This window comes from Lampris incognitus, chromosome 1 (genome assembly GCF_029633865.1).
Source record: "Lampris incognitus isolate fLamInc1 chromosome 1, fLamInc1.hap2, whole genome shotgun sequence".
Lineage (NCBI taxonomy): Eukaryota > Metazoa > Chordata > Actinopteri > Lampriformes > Lampridae > Lampris > Lampris incognitus.
The window spans coordinates 148,833,351-148,854,973 of NC_079211.1; the positions used below are offsets into that span (position 1 = coordinate 148,833,351).

At 45.4% G+C, this 21,623-nt stretch overlaps 1 protein-coding gene across 1 annotated transcript in view; it reads left to right on the forward strand.

The window, feature by feature from the left end:
• Positions 1-19,682, forward strand: part of ndufs4 (NADH:ubiquinone oxidoreductase subunit S4) — a 34,551-nt gene extending 14,869 nt beyond the window's left edge. The window contains exons 3-5 of the mRNA XM_056291918.1: positions 13,262-13,434; positions 17,611-17,684; positions 19,480-19,682. Coding sequence (XP_056147893.1) covers positions 13,262-13,434; positions 17,611-17,684; positions 19,480-19,583 — 351 coding nt within the window. The 3' untranslated portion in view covers positions 19,584-19,682. The remainder of the gene's footprint in view (positions 1-13,261; positions 13,435-17,610; positions 17,685-19,479) is intronic.
• Positions 19,683-21,623: the final 1,941 nt, after the last annotated feature.

Below are 21,623 nucleotides of genomic sequence, written 5' to 3' on the forward strand. Positions count from 1 at the left end.
TGCGCCTTGAGATCCGGTCCATGAATATCACAAACAGAATCGGAAATGAGGGGCAACCTTGGCGGAGTCTGACACCCACCGAAAACGTGTTTGACTTTGTGCCGAGAATGCAGACACAGCTCTCACTTTGGTTATAAAAGGACTGGACGGCTTGTAGCAACTGCCCCGGTACCCCATACTCCCGCAGTACTCCCCATAGAGTGCCCCGGGGTACATGGTCGTAAGCCTTCTCCAAGTCCACTGGCTGGTCAAACTCCCATGTCCCCCTCAGCACTTCCGCAAGGGTAAAGGGTTGGTCCGTTGTTCCACAGCCAGGACGGAATCCGCATTGTTCCTCCTGGATCCAAGGTTTGACCATTGGTCGGAGCCTCCTTTCCAGCACCGTAGAGTAGACTTTCCCAGGGAGGCTGAGCAATGTGGTGCCCCGATAATTGGAGCACAGCCTCCGGTCGGCCTTTTTAAATATGGGAATCACCACCCCGATCTGCCACTCCACAGGTACTGTCCCCGAGCTCCACGCGACACTGAAGAGGCGTGTCAACCAAGACAGCCCAACGATGTCCAGAGCCTTCAGCATCTTAGGGCGATTCTCATCTACACCTGGCACCTTGCCAACGAGGGAGCTTTTTAACTACCTCAGAGACGTCTGCCAGGGATATGGACGGGGCTTCCCCTGAGTCTTCGGCCTCTACCTCCTCCACTGAGAATGTGTTAGCCGGGTTCAGGAGCTCCTCAAAGTGTTCTTTCCACTGCTCAGCAACATCCCCAGTCCGGTTATAGATTCTCATTTTAATTTATTTAGACAACAAAATTGGGTATCACAATATGATAATATCCGAATTTCATCTCAGTGCGATAAAGATAATAAATGATAATACTGAGATGTTGTCCAAGCCTAAATAATAATACCATATGTTTCACACGCAGCAGAAGACTGGAGTCTATCCCAGCTTCTCCCCATGGCCAAGCACCCCCCGCGCTCCACATAAACACAACACCATGATCTTAAAGCACTTGTGAAGCCTTGTTATAGAGTTGTCTAAAGGCCCCCAGTTTTTACGAGATGGAGGACGATTATTATGTGAGTTTGTGGAATTGAGGGAAGCCGGGATGCAGGGCAGAAGAAAAGAGTTTTAGATATGCAGGGCCCATTGGATGCTTGGCATGTTACATTTGGCTAATCTGCCGTTTGGCCTCATGTATTTTCAGTACGGTGCTTGGTGAGCGAGAGTCCATCTGGACAAGCAATTTAGGATTTACTGATTCCTGTAAGATTGCAGAATTCCAAGGCCAGTTTGGTAGGCTGTTTTGTTGATGGGAAAGCTAAAACACATTGTAATCTGATTGAAAGATCAGGTGGCAATCTGTCAACCTTTTGTTACACAGACGTATCAGAGAATGTTGAAGAAGCCCCTGCTTCAGGGAAGCTGGAGCTCAACTGATCACCTCATGACTGCCCCATCCATTAGGTGTTACCCAGGTATTATTTAGATCCCCCAACCAGGGATTATTTGAGTTGCTTATTTGTCGCTTATATGTTGCTGATGATTTTGTTTTTATTGCTTATGTTTTTTTAACATGTTCAATAAAATTGATTGATTGATTGAAAAAGGGGCTGATGAATAACTCAGTATTATTGCTTATAGTTTTTCAGCGGTATTATATTGCGATGAAATTTGACATTATCGTGTGGTGATATACAGTTGCGTTGTCTAAATCAATGGTAATGAGAATTTGTTGCCAAAAATTTCTCACAAAATTAGGTCTTAAATATTTGAGGGAGTATTACTTGAAAACTAATTTTGGTTTGATACCCCCCCCCCCCTTTTCTCCCCAGTTGTATTTGGCCAATTACCCAACTCTTCCAAGCCGTCCCGGTCGCTGCTCCACCCCCTCTGCTGATCTGGGGAGGGCTGCAGACTACCACATGCCTCCTCCCATACATGTGGAGTCACCAGCCGCTTCTTTTCACCTGACAGTGAGGAGTTTCACCAGGGGGATGTAGCACGTGGGAGGATCACCCCCAGTTCCCCCTCCCCCCTGAACAGGTGCCCTGACCGACCAGAGGAGGTGCTAGTGCAGCGACCAGGACACATACCCACATCCGGCTTTCCAACCGCAGACAGGGCCAATTGTCTCTGTAGGGACGCCCGACCAAGCCTGCAGTAACACGGGGATTCGAACCGGCCGTGTCCGTGTTGGTAGGCAATGGAATAGATCGCTACGCTACCCGGACGCCCCAGATATTATTCTTTACATTACCAACTGTTCAATGTGACGAACCTCAGTTGGATTCTTAAACATGGTATTTTTGCATATGTGTGTGTGTGTATATATATATATATATATATATATATATATATATATATATATAGTGTCCTTGTGATTATCATGATAATATTGTCCATTATTGCTCAGCACTATGTCCAAAACTATTGAGCTGGGCACATTAATTCATTAATTCATTCATCGGCGATGGAGAAGTCCATTTCTCCGATTCAAGTGTTTTCAGAGTGTCGCACAAAGCGCGGCGAGTCGACGCAAGGTCACACAATCACGCCAGCTTTCCTGCATGAGGAACGGTTTGAAAACCCTCCTGCGTTGGGACAAGGAGGACTAAGAATGACAATAACAAGAGGGCGACGGCGACGGCGGGTTATTTTTAGCACAAGCAGTTTAAGTCTACAGTACAGGGGTGTAAATTCTCTAAGCCTGTCTAGCCTCAGACACAGAGAGGGACCTATATTGGAACAGACCCCCCCCCACGGCCCCCTCCTCTCCCTCTCATCCTTCTCCCCCACCCACCTCCCCTCCCTCTCTCCCTCCCTCCCTCACACACAGACAACTTAAGTATCTGTTTTGTCTGTTCGCCCTTTCGTACGGCGCGCTCATGAAAAAAAAAAAGGGGGGGGGGTCTCAGCTCAACTTTGGAGTATTGGGTCAGAGGATGTGGCTCTTTTGAAGGGTGCCAGACAAGAGGCTTTATTATGTATCATCCAGTAAATAGTGTCTCATTCATTAACACTCTCGTCCACAGAGGCTAAGCCTTTCGAGAAGTCCTCAGCTATGTCGGCGTCTGCTGGTTTTAGGAAGCGTCCGGTGGCGTCAGTGTAAGTGGAGTGTTTGCTACCAGGGTGGGGGGTGGGGGTGGGGATGGGGATGAAAAGATCGCCGCTAACGGCGGTTCGCCACTACATCCATTTATCTGTCCCTGCAGTGTCATACAGGCTGTTCCTGTAATTGGTCTAGATTAGTTTTGGTTCATTAGGGGCCTTACACCCACATTTCCTATTCTGCTGGAAGATTTTGTTTCTTTTTGCGGTTGCGGTGGATGAATGTGAAAACACAAATTTCCCCTTGACATAACGGGTTAGGCATGTGGTAAAGTGTGTTGCGAAAGAGGCCGTCATTGTGACATGGTACATTACATGGTAACATGTACGGTATTGTATGGTACGGTATGGTATGTATGGTACATTGCACGGTATTGTATGGTACGGTATGGTACGGTATGGTACGGTATGGTATGTATGGTACATTGTACGGTATTGTATGGTACGGTATGGTATGGTACGGTATGAAATGTATGGTACATTGTACGGTATGGTACGGTACGGTATGGTACAGTATAGTATTGTATGGTTATTCAAAGGAATTGAATCGAGTGGAACTGGACTTGGTATATATCCGATATATACCAAGTCCAGTTGCACTCGATTCAATTCCTTTGAATAACCATGACCTGGATGAACGAGAACATCCACAGACAGTATTGTATTGTATGGTACGGTACGGTATGGTTTGGTTTGGTATGGTACATATGGCACAAACAGCCCACATCGCCGGCCTTGTTTTCACGGCCACATTTGAACTTGCGTCTTTTAGCAAGGCGCCATATCTCAGCAACAACCATATGCTGATTCCGCTTCCGGTGTGGGAAGATGGAATTCGCCCGGCCTCACCCAGGACCGTCCATGCAGTGTCTTTGTCCACCTCTAAGTTTTGTCTTTGTTTGATGGCTGGGAGAGCTGGTGCTGGATCGGCTTGGAGAGCGGGGCAGGCTAAGCTAACTGCTAGCCCATGCAGACCTTCAGTTCCGATAACACCGAGGGCGGTCTGGCGGCGGCCTCACCTGGCATTGACTGTGGTGTTTTGATGTTGTCGTGAGGAGTGTGGGGAGGTGTGTCGAGGGTGTCTGGCTGGGAGAGCTGGTGCTGGATCGGCTGGGAGAGCTTGGTCTGCTTCATCCGGTGGGCTGGCGGACCACAGCCCCTGCCTGGAGGGGCTGACAGGACGCGGAAGCAGGGTGGGCTAAGCTAACTGCTAACCCATGCAGACCGGCAGTTCCGACATTCATCCTGGCTGGCGTTAGTTCCCTTGGACAGTGATTTTTTGTTTAGTGTGGATATGTGTGTTCGTGTGGATATGTGTGTTACTTTGGGTATGTGTGTTCTTGTAGTTTTTGGATGTGTTTTGTCTTTGTGTTGTACTGCTGTGGGCTGGGGGAAACGGCATTTCGTTTCATCTCATGTACGCAAGTGCGTGAAGTCAAATGACAAAGTGTTCCTGATTGCTGGTATGTAGTGCAAACACAAACAAGTGTTGCTGTGTGCGGCATAGTCATACATGTGCCCCCTCCCCGCCTCCCCTTCCGTTTTTGATCCTTGTTGGTATGTGAAATGCGACATTTAAGATGACCCTTAGCGCCAGCTGCTACTTGTTCCCCCACGCCAAGCCCATCCCGCGCCGCGGTGAGCAGCACAGTATTTGTTTCTGTTGGAAGACGCCCTCTAGAGCTACGTCCAGCCCGTAATTGGCGCGGGCTACACACTTCAAAGCCGCCTGCAGGTGGGAACGGGCGTGGGGTGACGAGTGAGGCCGTCGGTCTGGGGCGTGGGCCGGACACCGGGGGGAGGTTCAGGCCCGTGTGTTCGGGCTTTCTCTACAGGCCGACTCAACGGGATTCAGCTCAGCTGATCTTCTCACATCCCGTCCTGATTGAAGTTGTACAGGATATGATGGGCTGGCTAGTAAATCACTATTACTGCCTGTTGTGCTTCAGTGGTCTTACGCAGGGATGAAGTTCAGATGCAGTAGTGTCGTCATATGCAGCTTCTTGGTCTAAATGAATGATGAGCGTCTGTTACCCAAAACTTCTCACAAGATGAGGTCTGTGGGAGTGTTATTTGAAAACTAGTTTTGATTTGATGTTGTACTTTACCGAACAGTTAAATGTGGGGAACTTCAGGTGGCTTTTTAAACATTGTACAGTAAATATTGCGTACAACATCATATATTTGTGTGTATCTGTGTGTAGACACACAGACGGGTAACGAAGGAAAACCCAACGTCAGGTGTCTTAGTGAGGTGTTGGGCCACCAGGAGCCTCCAGAACACCTTCAGTGCTCCTTGTCATAGATTCTCCAAGTGTTTGAACCCTACTGGAGGGATGGAGCACCATTCTTCCAGAAGATATTCCCTCATCTGGTGTTTTGGTGATGGTGGTGGAGAGTGCTGTCGGACAGGTCGGTCCAAAACCTCCCCATAGGTGTTCAGTTGGGTTGAGATGTGGTGACTGTGAAGGCCATAGCATGTGATTTACATCATCTTCATCCTCATTACACCATCCAGTGACCCCTCGTGTCCTGTGCATGGGGGCATTGTCATCCTGGAAGAGACCCCTCCCATCAGGATAGACATGTCTCATCATAGGATGAAGGCGATCCCTCAGAATAACTGTGTTGATCTGCGGTGACCCTACCCTCTAAGGGGACAAGTGGACCAAACCATGCCAGGAAAATGCCCCCAACAGCATAGGAGAGACCCCGGACCCCCCTCACTGTAGGGGTCATGCGTTCAGGCTTTTCCTTTCACCTGTGTGTGTTTGTGTGTGTGTGTGAGAGAGAGAGAGAGAGAGAGAGAGAGAAAGAGAGAGAGAGAGAGAGAGAGAGAGAGAGAGAGAGAGAGAGAGAGAGAGAGAGAGAGAGAGAGAGAGAGAGAGAATGCAACATGACTTACAAAAATGAGCTAAACAAACTTGAGCATAGGGCGTCCAGGGGGCATAGCAGTCTATTCCATTACCTACCAACACGGGGATCACCGGTTCGAATCCCCGTGTTACCTCCGGCTTGGTCGGGCATTCCTACAGACACAATTTGCCGTGTCTGCGGGTGGGAAGCCGGACGTGGGTATGTGTCCTGGTCGCTGCACTAGCGCCTCCTCTGGTTGGTGTGGGTGCCTGTTCGGGGGGGGGGGACTGGGGGGAATAGCGTGATCCTTCCACGCGCTACGTCTGCCTGGTGAAACTCCTCACTGTCAGGGGAAAAGAAGCGGCAGGCGACTCCACATGTATGGGAGGAGGCATGTGGTAGTCTGCAGCCCTCCCCGGATCAGCAGAGGGGGCGGAGCAGCGACCGGGACGGCTCGGAAGAGTGGGGTAATTGGCCGGGTACAATTGGCGAGAAAAGGGGGGCCCCCCAATAAATAAATAAATGAAAAAATAAGCAAAAAACCAACTTGGGCGTGTCAGTTCAGATTTGTAAAGAAGTCTGCAGAAATAAGAGCCAAGATGAAGGACACCGTAATAGTGTTTTGGCTTTTTTTATTCATATTTTGTCGGATCTTTTGTAGTATGAATACAGTATGAGCATGAATACGCCAATCGTGATTTTATAAAATTCCACCGTCCTCCATCGGTGCCGGTGGAGCGGTTCCAGGCTTCGTCTCGTGGTTTTGGCAGAGCTTCGGTCATGTTCACAGACTTCGATTGAGCCGTCCAGTACCTGTGCAACAGCATATGTGAATTCTCTTCTCGGGTTTATTTAGCTTGAAGTTAATCCTCTATTTCTGAATAGGCACAAAGGGAGTATCCGCTGAGAAGACGGGGCTATTCACTTACATAAGTGAATCAACAGTAACCTGTTGGGTAGACCGGGCCCTGCTACTTCGGCGATGTCTTTTCAAGTCATCATCCACGTTTAGTCAAACTTCAGGAGGTCCCAGGACCCTTAATATGAACTCCACAGCCCCGTACCCTTGATATTTTTATTGGAGTTGATCGCTAAAGCAAAATCCAAGTCGTTGGCTTTGCTTTGCATTTTATCCATTTTTTTTCGAGGAAACATTAGACAAAATGTCCAACGTTTATTTACTTAAACCGTATTGTCACAATAGGAAACCAGTTTTTTGTAGTCTAAATGCCATCTGTCAGTCCCTGAAGATGTGCCTTTTACAGCAATGCGTTGCACACAACTATTCTTCAGGTTTCCGTCCGTTTAGATCAGACCTGCAAATGCTATCAGGGAGAAGATGGAAGTGATGTTTATGTTAGCGAGCGGTGCATAATGGGTCCAGTTCAAACAGCAGCTGTATAAACTGTGGGTGATTAACTTCTGGGAAATGAGGACGCTCACCTGCGAATCACTCCAAACTGACAAGATGTGCTGAGGGATGTGGTAGCAGTTGTGGCAAGACGTTGTCTTTTCGAGGTGAGGAGGTCGTCCCGTGCAGCCCACATAATGGAGGAAGATGCATTCTTCCATCTGTCTTCCCAGTGTCAAAACATGTCAAGTGCATTCTGTAGAGGCGAATGAGACATGTGCTCGCAGTCAGCAATATCAGTTTTCCTCATAAGAAATAAGTCATAGGTTGGCCACGTCATTTTAAAGCGTTATGCCTAAACCTGCTGCCTTCCAAAACCCGTTAGCTGAAAGATAGTTAGGGAATCCACACAATGAGAAACTGAAGATGAATCACATTCCCATTCATTTTAACGCAGTTCAAAGGCGTCTGGGTGGCGTGGCGGTCTATTCCATTGCCTACCAACACGGGGATCGCCTGTTCAAATCCCCGTGTTGCCTCCGGCTTGGTCAGGCGTCCCTACAGACACAATTGGCTGCGGGTGGAAAGCCGGATGTGGGTATGTGACCCGGTCGCTGCACTAGCGCCTCCTCTGGTCGGTTGGGGCGCCTGTTCAGGGCGGAGGGGGAACTGGGGGGAATAGCGTGATCCTCCCACGTGCTACGTCCCCCTGGTGAAACTCCTCACTGTCAGGTGAAAAGAAGCGGCTGGCAAATTCACATGTATCAGAGGAGGCATGTGGTAGTCTGCAGCCCTCCCCGGATCAGCAGAGGGGGCGGAGCAGCGACCGGGATGGCTCGGAAGATGGGGGGTAATTGGCTAAGTACAATTGGGGAAAAAAAGAAAGAAGAATTACTGCATTTCATCCATCCGCTATCCGAATCGCTCATCCTGCTCTCAGGGTGGCGGGGATGCTGGAGCCTATCCCAGCAGTCATTGGGCGGCAGGTGGGGAGACACCCTGGACAGGCCGCCAGGCCACCACAGGGCCGACACGTTCACAGCTAGGGACAATTTTACGTTAGCTAAGGGTAGCTAAAAATTGTTTTTATAATGCTAATTTTGGCCACGCTAGCTACCGAGCTAAAGTTGTTTCAAGTTTTTACACATTCTGACGAACTTCAATCATAGTATTAGAAAAATATATATCGTAACACTTAACAACAAGGTTAATCTATAACAAAGCAAAAATACAGATTCCTGAATGTATCGGTTAAATTCATTTCACCTTTATTTGCACAGAGACATTGTGTACCTTGGCCTCCTTCACGGGAAAACACAATTGCGTGTTTGTATTAATGAAAGCGTAGCAGAGCTGCGAGCTCACCGCTGTATTTTTTCAGTAACCCTAATCTTCTTTGCAGTTTGTGCCCCGTTTTGGCATATTCAGATTTTTTTCTTGTTTACAAAGAAATCTCCCAATCAGGTCTCTGTTGGAGCATTAGGGGTACCAGCATTCAGCATTGAGGAGGGCCCAGCGGCCCCACAGCGACAAGGCCCCATGCTCTTTATTCGGCGAGGAGCCTGGAGGTGTCAGAAATATCGACACGCTTTCACGTGAAGGGGACTTTGCCAGCCTTTTTCGCCCCTCTCTTAAGCCCGGCATTCTGTCTGCCCAGCCAGGTATTGTAGGGCCCCATGAAGGCCCTGTGAATAGTGTCAAACTTCATAGTTTTCATTTTGCTTCCTGTACGTGGCAGAAGAAAAAGTGCCCGCCGTGTGGGTTTTCCCTTTTGTGACGGCCCTCTCTAGTCTTCCTGGGAACACAGCACATTCCAGCCACAATCAGTCTCTTTGTGGACCCGGGGCATTGTGGGTGCTGTCTGTTGTGCCGATGGCCCTCCTAGCTTTCCTCCTAATGTATGCAAGTATCACAGAAGTCTAGACTTGTATTTTTTTTTTTTTTACAAACAATGCGAGATAACGAGCAGCGTATTTTCAATTCTTCTGTTTTGACACATCCTCCCGTATTCACCAGGCACCTTTCTTGTGCTCGTCCATGCACAGAACGTTTGATTTAAGGTTGGTTACATCTGGAGAGATTATTGCTACGAGTTTTACCATACATGGCCCCCATGTGTCAGTTGTGGTTTATGTAACGTATATGCGCGTAACCATAGTCTGGCCTGCTTAATCCCAGGGGAATAATGTCGAATCCTCTCATGTGTCTGGGAGAGGAATTTCCATTCGTCCGTCCTCCAGAGATGTTTGTCAGCGAGGATGGGAGAAGACCGCAAAACAACCGCCCGAGTGTTCTTGTCCGACCGCAAACCTAATTGATTCAGCATAATGTGACAATTAGTAATTGACATGTTGCTAAATTCTCCCCGGCCTTCATCACCCAATTCACCCCGGTTTGTTGCCCATGAAGCTTGTTCGATAACGGCTCCCGTGGTTCTCTCCATAAAAACATCTCTGGGAATGTTTATCAGTCTTAAAAGACACTCTGTGCACAACGCCCCTGAAACGTTCCCTATTTCTGATCACCTCATGCTGCCTGCCATACTGAAAAATGTTTTGCCCATGTTTCTTTTCCTTGCCGGCGATCTCACACCGCCCCGTCTGGTATTGTGTCATGAACCATCCCGCGGTATCCCCTACTGGTAAAAAGACCATGTTTTCCACCTCTCCCTGACAAGGAGGAATTGTTAAGGTTAAGTAGACGGGGGCAACCGGAAATAATTGCCAAGTACTCTTGAAGTTTGAAGTTTTTCTCTCACTCTCTCTCCCTCCCTCCTTCCCCGTGTGCCTCCTTTCTTTTCACTTTTACATTTTTTTCCCAAATGTGTAGATCTGGTTGATGATTAAACTCAGTCTGGCCTCGCTTCGAGGACGATGAGAGACGTTGTTTCACTGGAGCGAGCCGCACTTTCAGGCAATTCAGAGCTGCAATTTTCCTCGGCTCAGCTCTGGTTGGTGGTGGTGGTGGTGGTGGTGGTGGGGGCGGTGGCATTCTGCACCACAGGCAAGGCGGGCCTTTGTGTGGAGTTCATGCAAAAGGACCCCCTTTATACAAATCAACTGGCAGATGACAGACAATGATGAAAAAATTTGATTCTTTGAAGTTCTAATGGCCATTGAAATGAGTAAAATTCCTGTATTGAGAGGGGAGGTCCCTGGGAAGCCCTCAGTCCTGGGTGGCTGCTGCTTGCTTGCTGGGAGGTTCGCCTCTGTTTTGTCACTGACTTCCCTTTGCTTGTTTGCTAATTCCCTGAAGAATTGGACCAGATCCTCTATAGGAGCTTGAATGGGCTCCAGTTGCCCAGGAATATGCATCTAGGCCCAAAGGTCCCCCACCCACCACACATCCACCTTCCTCCAGTGATGGCCTACTTTTGGAGGGATTTGAATAATGTCTGTTAGTTAGATTTAGGTTGAGGTGTGTTGTCATCCCGACCGGACTTTAACTAAACTCTGTCCAAATAAGTGAAAGAGATCATGGATCCATCACAGTGACGTGCATGGCAATTCGCCGGTTTTTTTATTTACTACGCTGATTTTTAACATTTTGTAGAAACTAAAGCTCTATCTAGATATTTACTTATTCTGGTTTCCTGCATTTTCTTATTTAAAATAGAAGTTTGCTATCCGTGATACATAGCAAAGCTGTGCTATGTCGTTTTGGGGAGAAAAAAAGAAAAAGAAGTTAGAAACAAATATAGAAATTTTCCCACCACTTAACAAAATACCTTTGCTACGGCTGTGCTGTTGTTTCACCTACATCCAAAAGTGAATACTTCGAAAAAGGCTTTCCGATTTATTACTGGATCATCATTCCTTTTCATTCCCCTTCCAGATGTCTATAACGCACTTTAAGATGTAGCCTCACAAGAGACAAACATTCAGTAAATCCGTCGAACCACCAGGACTGTGGACGGCAGTCGGTGTCACATTGTCACTTTAATTACTGTGATTGACCCACGTCTTATTGTTTCTGTGTGCGTCGCGTCCTGTGAACTTCTTCAACAAACGGGCAACACGGCAAACGTGGCCCTCAGAGACACACCGCGGCACGCGGAGGTCTCTGCACTTTGCATTAACCTAGTTTCCTGGCAGAGGAAGAGGGGGGAAGAAGACGTCAAGTCACTCGTTCAATGGAAAGCCAAAATAGAGACCCTGGAAGACCCTTGGGCAGTCTGTCACCACAAACAGGTCAATTAGTTATGTCCTTATACATCACATGTCGAGAGAGAGGGGGGCGTTTAGCATGGGAACGACCATAATTGGGACGCGTTAGCTGCCTTTGTTCTTTGTTTTGTCTGCTCTCGCCAAACCTTCACTTGGACCCCGTGTTTTGTCTTCTTCAGGGGGGAAGGCATTGACCGATTAATTCTCCGTCAGCAATCTACGCGATAGCCGTTGTCGAGTTAAAAAGCATCCATTGTGAATTACAGCTCTCATCCATGAGTGATTTATGGACTTGAACTTCCTCGCCACCTAACAATCGGATCTCCTCTTGAAAAAAGGAATACATTGTAACCGCTTCAATGGTACACGTTACGTCTTTATACGTTTTGATTGTTGTTACTGTTCAACAAATGAATAAGCTCTGCATGATAAGAAAGAAATGGGCTCTTATGAAATGAGTCAAAACCAGTGGCGGCTGGTGCTTAAAAGTTTTTTGGGGGGGGGGGCACAATTTAGCTTGGCGCAGCTCACCTGACGGCTGCTTTAATGTCCACACAGTCACAGAGTTATTAAGAAGGACCATGTAGCCTATAGATCTGATCAGGGTTGGTAGACGGTGGATGATTGACAGTCCAGACGAGGCGTTGTGGTGGGTGTGAACATGATTGACAGTCACGAGAATTGTCCAATCACATTAGATCAAAAAACATTAAAACAATACCAATTCACCGCCAGTAAAAATGGGGGTGTCTGGGGCAGCACAGAACTGCGCCCCCTGGAAAACCTGAAGAAACCAATCAGACAGCAGCCTCAGGTCACCTGCTCGCCACAAGTTTGAGGGCTTACATAAGGTATGGTTTGGCTGGCGCCCCTCACCCAGGAAGTATATGTATTCAGACAGGAAGTATATGTATTCAGACAGAAATCAACCAAATACCATTTGAGCCAATATTTAATGCTGCTGACAGGCGCTCACAGACTGACCACACTTTTATTTCATCATTATTTGCATTATACAACTAAATTATATTTAACATGTTTAAGTAGATTTTCATCTCGATATTCGAAGGGGGCGGCGCCCCAGTGCCCTGTACTGGCCAGCCGCCACTGGTCAAAACATCTCACAATGAAAATCATTTCAATCTAAAAGGTTAAGTAATTCTCATTGTAGTGAACTCCAGCTGTTTTGGGGCGCTGTGATTTTCAAAGGGCTGTGAGGAAATTGGGGTAGGCTAATCACTAACATAGGGGGCCTCAATTAAAAGGAATGTTAAATTAAAGTAATTTTTCAAATTGTGTTATGTCTGATCCCCCCCCCTCAAAAAAAACAAAAACAACTGTAACTGAGCACCGCCATACATTAACCTGTCAGCTACAATTTACAAGTGCCGCAGGAATGTTAACACACCTTAACAAGCTTCAGTTGGACCATAAACTTTCTAAACTGTCATCCATCTGTGTTTTTTGTTGTTTTTTTTGCCCTATAGTGTTTGGTACGCAGGAAATGTTATATTTATTTTTAGCATTTTATTGTATCATTATTTTTGTACCCCTTCCCCTCTTCCAGATGTGATCTCACCAAGTCTGGAGGCAAGCATAATCACTTTCATATAAACCGTTAAGTTTCTAATGAGACTGATGTGGATTTGTTCTGGAGTTAACTTGAGATCACTCTGTAACCGCGGCTGCTGGGAATTACAGGGTTAAATCTGACTGCGACAAGTTTCTCGGCCTCAGAGTCGCTGATTTCTCATCCCTCTGTGTCTGTCCTGCAGGATATCACCACTTTGTCCGGGGTTCCAGAGGAGCACATCAAAACGCGCAAGGTACACATATTTGTGCCCACCAAAACGGCCATGCAGTCCGGAATCAACAGCACCAAGAAGTGGAAGATGGACTTCGACACCAGAGAGCGCTGGGAGAACCCTCTGATGGGCTGGGCCTCCACGTAAGAACCGCCTGAGCATCGATTTAGTATGGCACGCTAGTGTGCTTTTATAATACAGAGGTCTGGTGTCCATTTGGAGATGCTGAAGCTGAATTTTAATCTTGGCACAATCAAAATTTCAAGTCATGTACACCTGTTTTTGTGATCATTAACTAAATTTTATGCAAATTTTGCCTTTTCCAATTTAAAAAAAAAAGGCTTTATGGAAATGGCAAATTTCAAACAAAGTCCCCAAGCTTTGCCTAAAAATTTCAACAGTTGCTTGAGGTGGAAAAACGTTTCATTCGATAAAAAGGAAGGTGATAAATTATGATGGAAACACATTTGCCATGTTTCAAAATGAAATGCGAGTAGGATTTAGTCACATGATCAACTGTTTCCTCTTCATAACGGGTCCATCTTTCTTGTGATTGTTGAAGTATGGACATATACCAATCAGTCAAAACATTAAAACCACCTGCCTAATATTGTGTAAGTCAACTCAATTTTATTTGTATAGCCCATTATCACAAATTACAAATTGCCTCTGGGTTTAACGGCAATACAACATCCTGTGCTTAGACCCTCGCATCGGATAAGGAACAACTCCCTAAATAAAACCCTTAACAGAGGAGGGATCTCTCTGACAGACATGACATGCAATGGATGTTGTGTGTACACAATTTACAGATTACAACACTGAAAGAGGATAATAGAATTATAAGATACGTGAAGAATATGATGAGGAGGATGCCAAGCAGTGTCCAGGTGCCACTGGAACAGCCCAGGACCTGAGCCACGTGACCACCATCACCATGTAGACCTAACAGGAGGACAGACTACACAGGCACACAAGGGGAGACTCACACCACACCATTCACATACGCGGGAGAGGAGACAAGCAAAAACCATTAGTCACACATCGGAGAGAGTGAAGGATATAACATTGAAACAGGATATGGATTTATAAGATTATATATTTTAAAAAAAGTGATGATGCCAAGCAGTGTCCCAGTGGCGACCATCATCACCATGGAGACCCTGGAGAAGGACAGACTACACGTGTATCATCATCGGCGGCGGTCACTCGAAGCAAGCATGACGCCCCTCTCCATTGGGTTGTCTACTTGACTACATTACTACATTACATCTGCTACATGTGCACACAGGGGAGACTCACATCACAGCATTCACATATACAGGAAAAGAGAAAGGAGAAGACATCGTTCAGAGAGAGAGATAAGACATGAGAGAAGAGAATAGTTTGCAATAGTAAAGAATCTATAAGCTCGTCGGCAGAACAGTGCTTGGTAAATTCATTGAGACAGAGAAACCGACCCACCATGCAGTACAAGTCGTGAAGTACTCAATTAAAGGCAACTAATTGCAGGTTAAGGCAAAAAGATAATAATGATAATAATGATAATAATAAATCAAACTTATATAGCGCTTTTCTAACACTCAAAGTCGCTTTACAATAAACGGGGTGAAACAAGACAACAGATAAACATAACGGAGACATATGAGTTTTAAGTTTAGATTTAAAAGACTCAACAGGCTGACTGTCTGAAGGCAGCAGGCAGGTTATTCCACAAGAACGGGGCCCGATAGGAAAAGGCCCTGCCACCAGCTGACTTCTTCTTAACTTTGGGTACACACAGGAGCCCTGTGTTTTGAGAGCGAAGAGCTCAAAATGGAATGTATGGTTTAAGGAGCTCAGACAGGTATGATGGGGCAAGCCCATTTAGGATTTTATAAGTCAGCAGAAGCACCTTGTATTCTGATCTAACATGGACAGGGAACCAATGAAGAGAGGCAAGAATTGGTGAAATAGTCAAATTTTCTAGTTTTAGATAGGATTCTGGCTGCAGTTTTTTGAACCATCTGAAGACTTTTAGTACTAGCATGTGGCAGACCTGACAACAGAACATTACAGTAATCAAGTCTGGATGAAACAAATGCATGTTTCGAGTCTCTCCGTCAGCCATGGACAGGAAAGACCGAATTTTAGCTATGTTACATAAGTGAAAAAAGGCCGTCTTGGTGATTTCTTTAATGTGCTTATCAAAGGAAAGGCTGGGATCAAATGTAACACCAAGATTTTTGGCTGTCACACTTTGTGAAACCACAGAGTTGTCGATTGTTATCGTTACTTGATCAAATTGGTGTCTGTGTCTTGCAGGGCCAATGACCAGCATCTCCGTTTTATCCGAATTTAAAAGCAGGAAATTTAGTGACATCCAGTTTTTCACAGTAGCCAAGCGGCCCTCTAAATTAGTCATTTGAGTATGATCATCAGCCCTTATAGACACATACAGCTGAGTATCATCCACATAGCAATCGAAATGTATTCCATGACTGTGTATAATTTGGCCAAGAGGCGAATTATGAAGAGAAAAGTAGAGGGCCAAGAACCAAGCCCTAAGGTACACTATATTTGGCATCAGAGAATTTTGATGTAATATTATTACAGCAGACACACTGTGTTCTTCCAGATAAGTAGGACATAAGTCAAGAGAGAGCTAAACCACACACCAAAATTACAATTTATTCTGTCTAATAGTATACAGTGATCATGCTATCAAAGGCTGCACTGAGGTCCAGTAGTAGAAGCACAGTGGTATTACCACAGTCCACAACAAGTAGAAGATCATTCACCACTCTGGCCAGAGCAGTTTCAGTGGAGTGACAGGGCCTGAAAGCCGATTGAAAAGGTTCATATAGATGGTTTTCTTCTTTATGACTTGAAGGTTGTTGATACACAACTCTCTCTAGTACTTTAGAGAAGAATGGAAGAGTAGAGACTGGTCGATAGTTATTAAGAAACCCTGGATCGAGGTGCGGTTTCTTAAGTAGAGGTTTAACCACAGCTGTCTTAAAACCGCTGGGAACAGTGCCAGTAGTAAGTGATAAATTAACAATGTCTAGCATTGTAGGTTTCAGGAAAGGCTAGAGGTCTTTAAAAACTGGTAAAGGGTCAAGTAGGCAAGTAGTTGGTTTAGAAGCTGACACAAGCTTAGTTAACTTATCGAGATAGTCTCAAAAGCTGTAATAACTGGGACTATCATGGACTCATTGCATAGATATGAATTTGGTAAGACAGGATCTGCAGGAGTAGATGGAGTTGAAGAACTAATTTTGTTTATGATCTCATCAACCTTATTGCAGATAAAGTCTAGAAACTCCTGGGCCGTGAACGGTGAGCAGCTAATAGACAGCTGCTTTTAGTGAATTTAGATACAATTTCAAAGAGAAACCTGGGATTATGTTTATTAATATTGATTAAGCGAGAGAGACACACTTGCTTTTGCATTAGATAAAACATGCTTCTGTTTCAATAAACACTCATGCCATGATAGCTTAAAAACGTCCAATTTTGAGTTTCGCCATTTACATTACAGTCTCCTGCAGGCCTGCTTAAGAGCACGTGTCTTGTCGTTAAATTGGGGTGTAGGCCTCTTTAGTCGCCTGGCTCTGGTACGGAGAAGTGCAACTGAATCCAGGAGACTAGAGAGGGCCACATTTAAGTCCCTAGTGAAATTTCCAACAGTCAGTCACTACAGTGAAAGGAGCCAAGACTTCAGGCAGCTGCTGGCCGAATGCAGCTACAGTGGATAGACCAGTGTGGCGAGTGGCAATTACATCTGTGCCGACATTAACTGGACAGGCCAATAATGCTTCATATTTAATGAGAAAACGATCCAGTTTACCAGTTGTTGTTTCGTAGATACTGCCCACTGCATACCGGGAACATCCCACAAGACCTGCTGTTTTGGAGATGCTCTGACCCAGTCGTCCAGCCATCACAATTTGGCCCTTGTCAAAGTCGCTCAGATCCTTACACTTGCCCATTTTCCCTGCTTCCAACACATAAACTTCAAGAACTGACTGTTCACTTGCAGCCTAATATATCCCACCCCTTGACAGGTGCCACCGTAACGAGATAATCAGTGTCATTCTCTTACCTGTCAGTGGTTTTAATGTTTTGGCTGATTGGATTTATGATGTAGGACATGAAGCCCTAAGTTCAGGGTTTTTCTTACAAACGCTTTTTGTCACATTATTCACTTTAACATTATTTCAAACTTGTGCCAACCATATAATCAAGTTTCAGCCCGACTTCTGAATAACTTTTATTTTGAAATTCCAAATTTGTTCAGCACTCTTACTAACAGATGTTTTTTGGTTTTTTTCCAGAGCTGACCCCCTATCCAACATGGTTCTCACATTTTCCTCCAAGGAGGATGCCATTGCATTCGCTGAGAAAAATGGTAAAATAATCAGAACGATTTTTATGGTACAGTGTTTACAAGGACATTGGCAAAATATTGAAAACATCCATTTAAGTGAAAGTAAAACTAGATAAAAATGGCACCTGCAGTAACACTGAACTGTACGGCACGTTTGTGAACATGTGTTTGAGAAAGTGATTAAAAAAAAAAAAGAAGAAAAGAAAAACAGTCAACTTGACAAGCTGACTGCCGGCTCCATCGGCGGGTCATTTTCAATATATTCACATAAAACTGCTGCTCCCTGCTCCTGACATGGGAGGTCACTGATAAAGTGATGACATTTTAAATGGAGGCCAGTTTGAATTAAGCCAGTTTGGGTCTGTTGACGTCTACATCAATGTGCTCTTTGGTCTGATCCAAAAGTTGAGTGGCGAGCTAAATACTGAACATCAGTAGAGCGCGTTACCGTTCCAGATCCTGACTGACAGAAATGAAATCAAGTGTGTGTGAGAAACATAATGTTCCTCCCACTTTTCCTCTAACACACCGCACACCTCTCATGCAAAAGTTGGGAGTCCGGGTAGTGTGGCAGTCTATTCCATTGCCTACCAACATGGGGATCGCTGGTTCCAATCCCGGTGTTACCTCTGGCTTGGTCGGGCGTCCCTACAGACACAATTGGTCGTGTCTGCGGGCGGGAAGCCAGATGTTGGTATGTGTCCTGGTCGCTGCACTAGCGCCTCCTCTGGTCGGTCGGGGCACCTGTTCGGGGGATAGGGGAAATAGCGTGATCCCCCCCCCCTCTGCGCTATGTCTCCCTGGTGAAACTCCTCACTGTCAGGTGAAAAGAAGCAGCTGGCGACTCCACGTGTATCAGAGGAGGCATGTGGTAGTCTGCAGCCCTCCCCTGATTGGCGGGGGGGAGCGACCAGGACAGTTCGGGAGAGTGGGTTAATTGGCCAAGTACAATTGGGGAGAAAATGGCGGGGGGGGGGGGTCCCAAAAAAAAAAAATACAGAGTTCTCCAAAGACAGATGCACTTCAGTTTGACTTTTTACTGAATACTTGTGTTGAGTAAATGGCTGTACAGCCTTGAGAGTGTGGCGGTGACCTTGTCTTTGTGATGATTAGCGGGGGGATGATATATAAACTTTTTTCTTTCCTATAATCATGCAATATCTGGATGTGCAAAATGACTTAAGAAATAGTTTTTAATGGGAGTCGCATATATTTTTTCAACCCTCTTTTTTCTTTCCTATAATCATGCAATATCTGGATGTGCAAAATGACTTAAGAAATAGTTTTTAATGGGAGTCGCATATATTTTTTCAACCCTCAAATCAGCACGCGGTACTCATAAGGCCGGCTGACGGTGAAATCACTTCCAACGGGGTATTACTGGCCAGCTTACGCATAAAAAAAAGTTAATTCAGCGTTTCTTTGTGATGTTTTCTTCTCGACATACTTTTTGGCTTCATGGGTGTCTGAGGTTACCGCCGATCTTCTCATCCTCACAAGTGTTCAAACACCAGCTGGGCTTCCACCCAGGACTTGTCATGACCGAGCGTCTTAATGACATTTAGCAGAAATTAGACTCAGAGCTGAGGAACTGTCAGTGAGGCTTTGTTGAAACCGAGCAAAGGAAATTAGCTCGCTCTGTTTATTGCCCCAGTGAAGCGATTAGGGCAGTTCTGTCTTCACACAGCCCGTCGACATCTACAAAGCACCTCATTGTGGTTGGAACGGGTCCAAAGTGAATATACTAGAGGTTCTTGGACCCATTACTTATTGAACCGTTTGTTGTCTTGTTTTTCTCTCTTTCTCCTCCTCCCAGGTTGGAGCTACGACGTAACGGAGAAGAGAACATCAAAGCCCCGGGTGAAATCGTACGGAGCGAACTTCTCATGGGACAAGAGGACCAGGAGGTCCGCCAAGTAAACCAATAACATCCATCTGTTAATTCGCTTGACCTCCGTTCGCTTTGCCACAGGCCTGTATATTCACCACTCGTCAATAAATGAAAACATATATGTGTAAACACAATCTGTTGGTTGTTGGGTTTTTTTATCACTCAAACATTCACTTCATCACTTCTCTGAGATGGCCGGCGTGGGTCCACTGTAGCCATGAAATGGCAAATCCGAAGGGAACGAATCACAGTTACAACCTATTAAATTAAATGGATATAAGCGGACGCCAGATCCAATAACATTTTTCTTGTGTGACTGTTAGTTTCCAGACCATTTACACACAAGTGTTTGTGTCTAAGGCAAGTTGAGCAACAGCGATTTTAATAATAAATCTCGTTCTTGTTTGTCAATCAAGCTAATCCGCCATAAAGGAGGCGAACTTTCCACCCAGTGCGGTTCGCAGTGATGATAATGAGGACTAGCTTTGAATAGATTGTGGTTCGTCTACAATTTACCTTCAAATACCTTCCAGTGTTGCCCATCAAACAAAGCATTTTGTTGCTCTATTCCTGCACAAGTATTCGTCTTGAAAGCAACCGTGCAGCGATGACGCCGACGATCCAAAACCGACTCCGGCCGGTCGACTCCGTGCCCAACGGAACCTGGGGAAATGGTTTGAATATTTCAAATTGGGATCTAATCTTGATTTGGTAACACTTTAGTATGGGGAACATATTCACCATTAATTAGGTGCTTATTAGCATGCAAATTAGCAACATATTGGCTCTTAATTGGTCATTATTACGTACTCATTAATGCCTTATTCTGCATGGCCTTATTATACAGCCAGTAAGCCATTAACTATGAGTTTTCCCTCTATAACCTCAGAAGTATTGCTTATTAGTAGTACCATCTCAATATGCTTTGCTTAGTATGGCCTTTATAAGGTGGTAGTACCACAAGAAGAGTTATTCTCCCTTACTAACAATGAATATGGTCTGTTCTTACATAACAAAACACAAAACTACAAGTGTTCATAGTGTTAAATTACTGTAAATTAAGTTTTTGTTACTTAGCATATGTTCCCCATACTAAAGTGACATCTTGATCATTACTAATTCACTAGTAATTAAGTTTTTGTTACTTAGCATATGTTCCCCATACTAAAGTGACATCTTGATCATTACTAATTCACTAGTAATTAAGTTTTTGTTACTTAGGATATGTTCCCCATACTAAAGTGACATCTTGATCATTACTAATTCACTAGTGATTAAGTTTTTGTTACTTAGGATATGTTCCCCATACTAAAGTGACATCTTGATCATTACTAATTCACTAGTAATTAAGTTTTTGTTACTTAGCATATGTTCCCCATACTTAAGTGTTACCCTTGATTTTTGTTGACAATTCATAACTCGAATATGTCAGGTTGGAAATTTCTGACTTCCAAATGCACGCGTTCACACTTTAATGGGGGGGGGCAAAAAAAACCCCTACATACTCTACATAATCTACATAACTGGAAAATGATGAGTCCTTGGGCCCCCGCCGGCTCGAGTGGAGCTGCTTTGAAACGATAAGCCGTAAATTCCTTTAAATGCCAAACTATTCACACTTGGCAGTGGGACTGGTTGCCAGCGCTTGTTTGTGGTCTTTGTGTTCAGTAAACAGCGGGTGTTAGTCTCCAGCGGGGCCCGAAAAACTGCGTGACTGCGCTGATAGTCGCACACCAATCATGGCCGCCTAATTGGTATAGGCCTTCGTTAATTAAGGCACCGCACTGCAAATCCTTCACGGCCTCGCGCTCGCCATTTATTTTGTTCCGTCACTCGGCACATCAGAAAAGGGGGCCGACCACCACGTGACTGTAAATGGTCCATCTGAACGCGACACATGAACGACGGCATGTGTTGTCCCCCCCCCCCTCCCTCCTTTGAAAGCCTCGAAAACAAGAAGGGGGTGGGGAAAACCACTTGGCACAACTTTGTACCATAAAAGTTGAAAGCATTCCAGCAGACTGGGTCTATATAGTGGGATAATGTATGAGAGGAAGCGAGGCATGGAC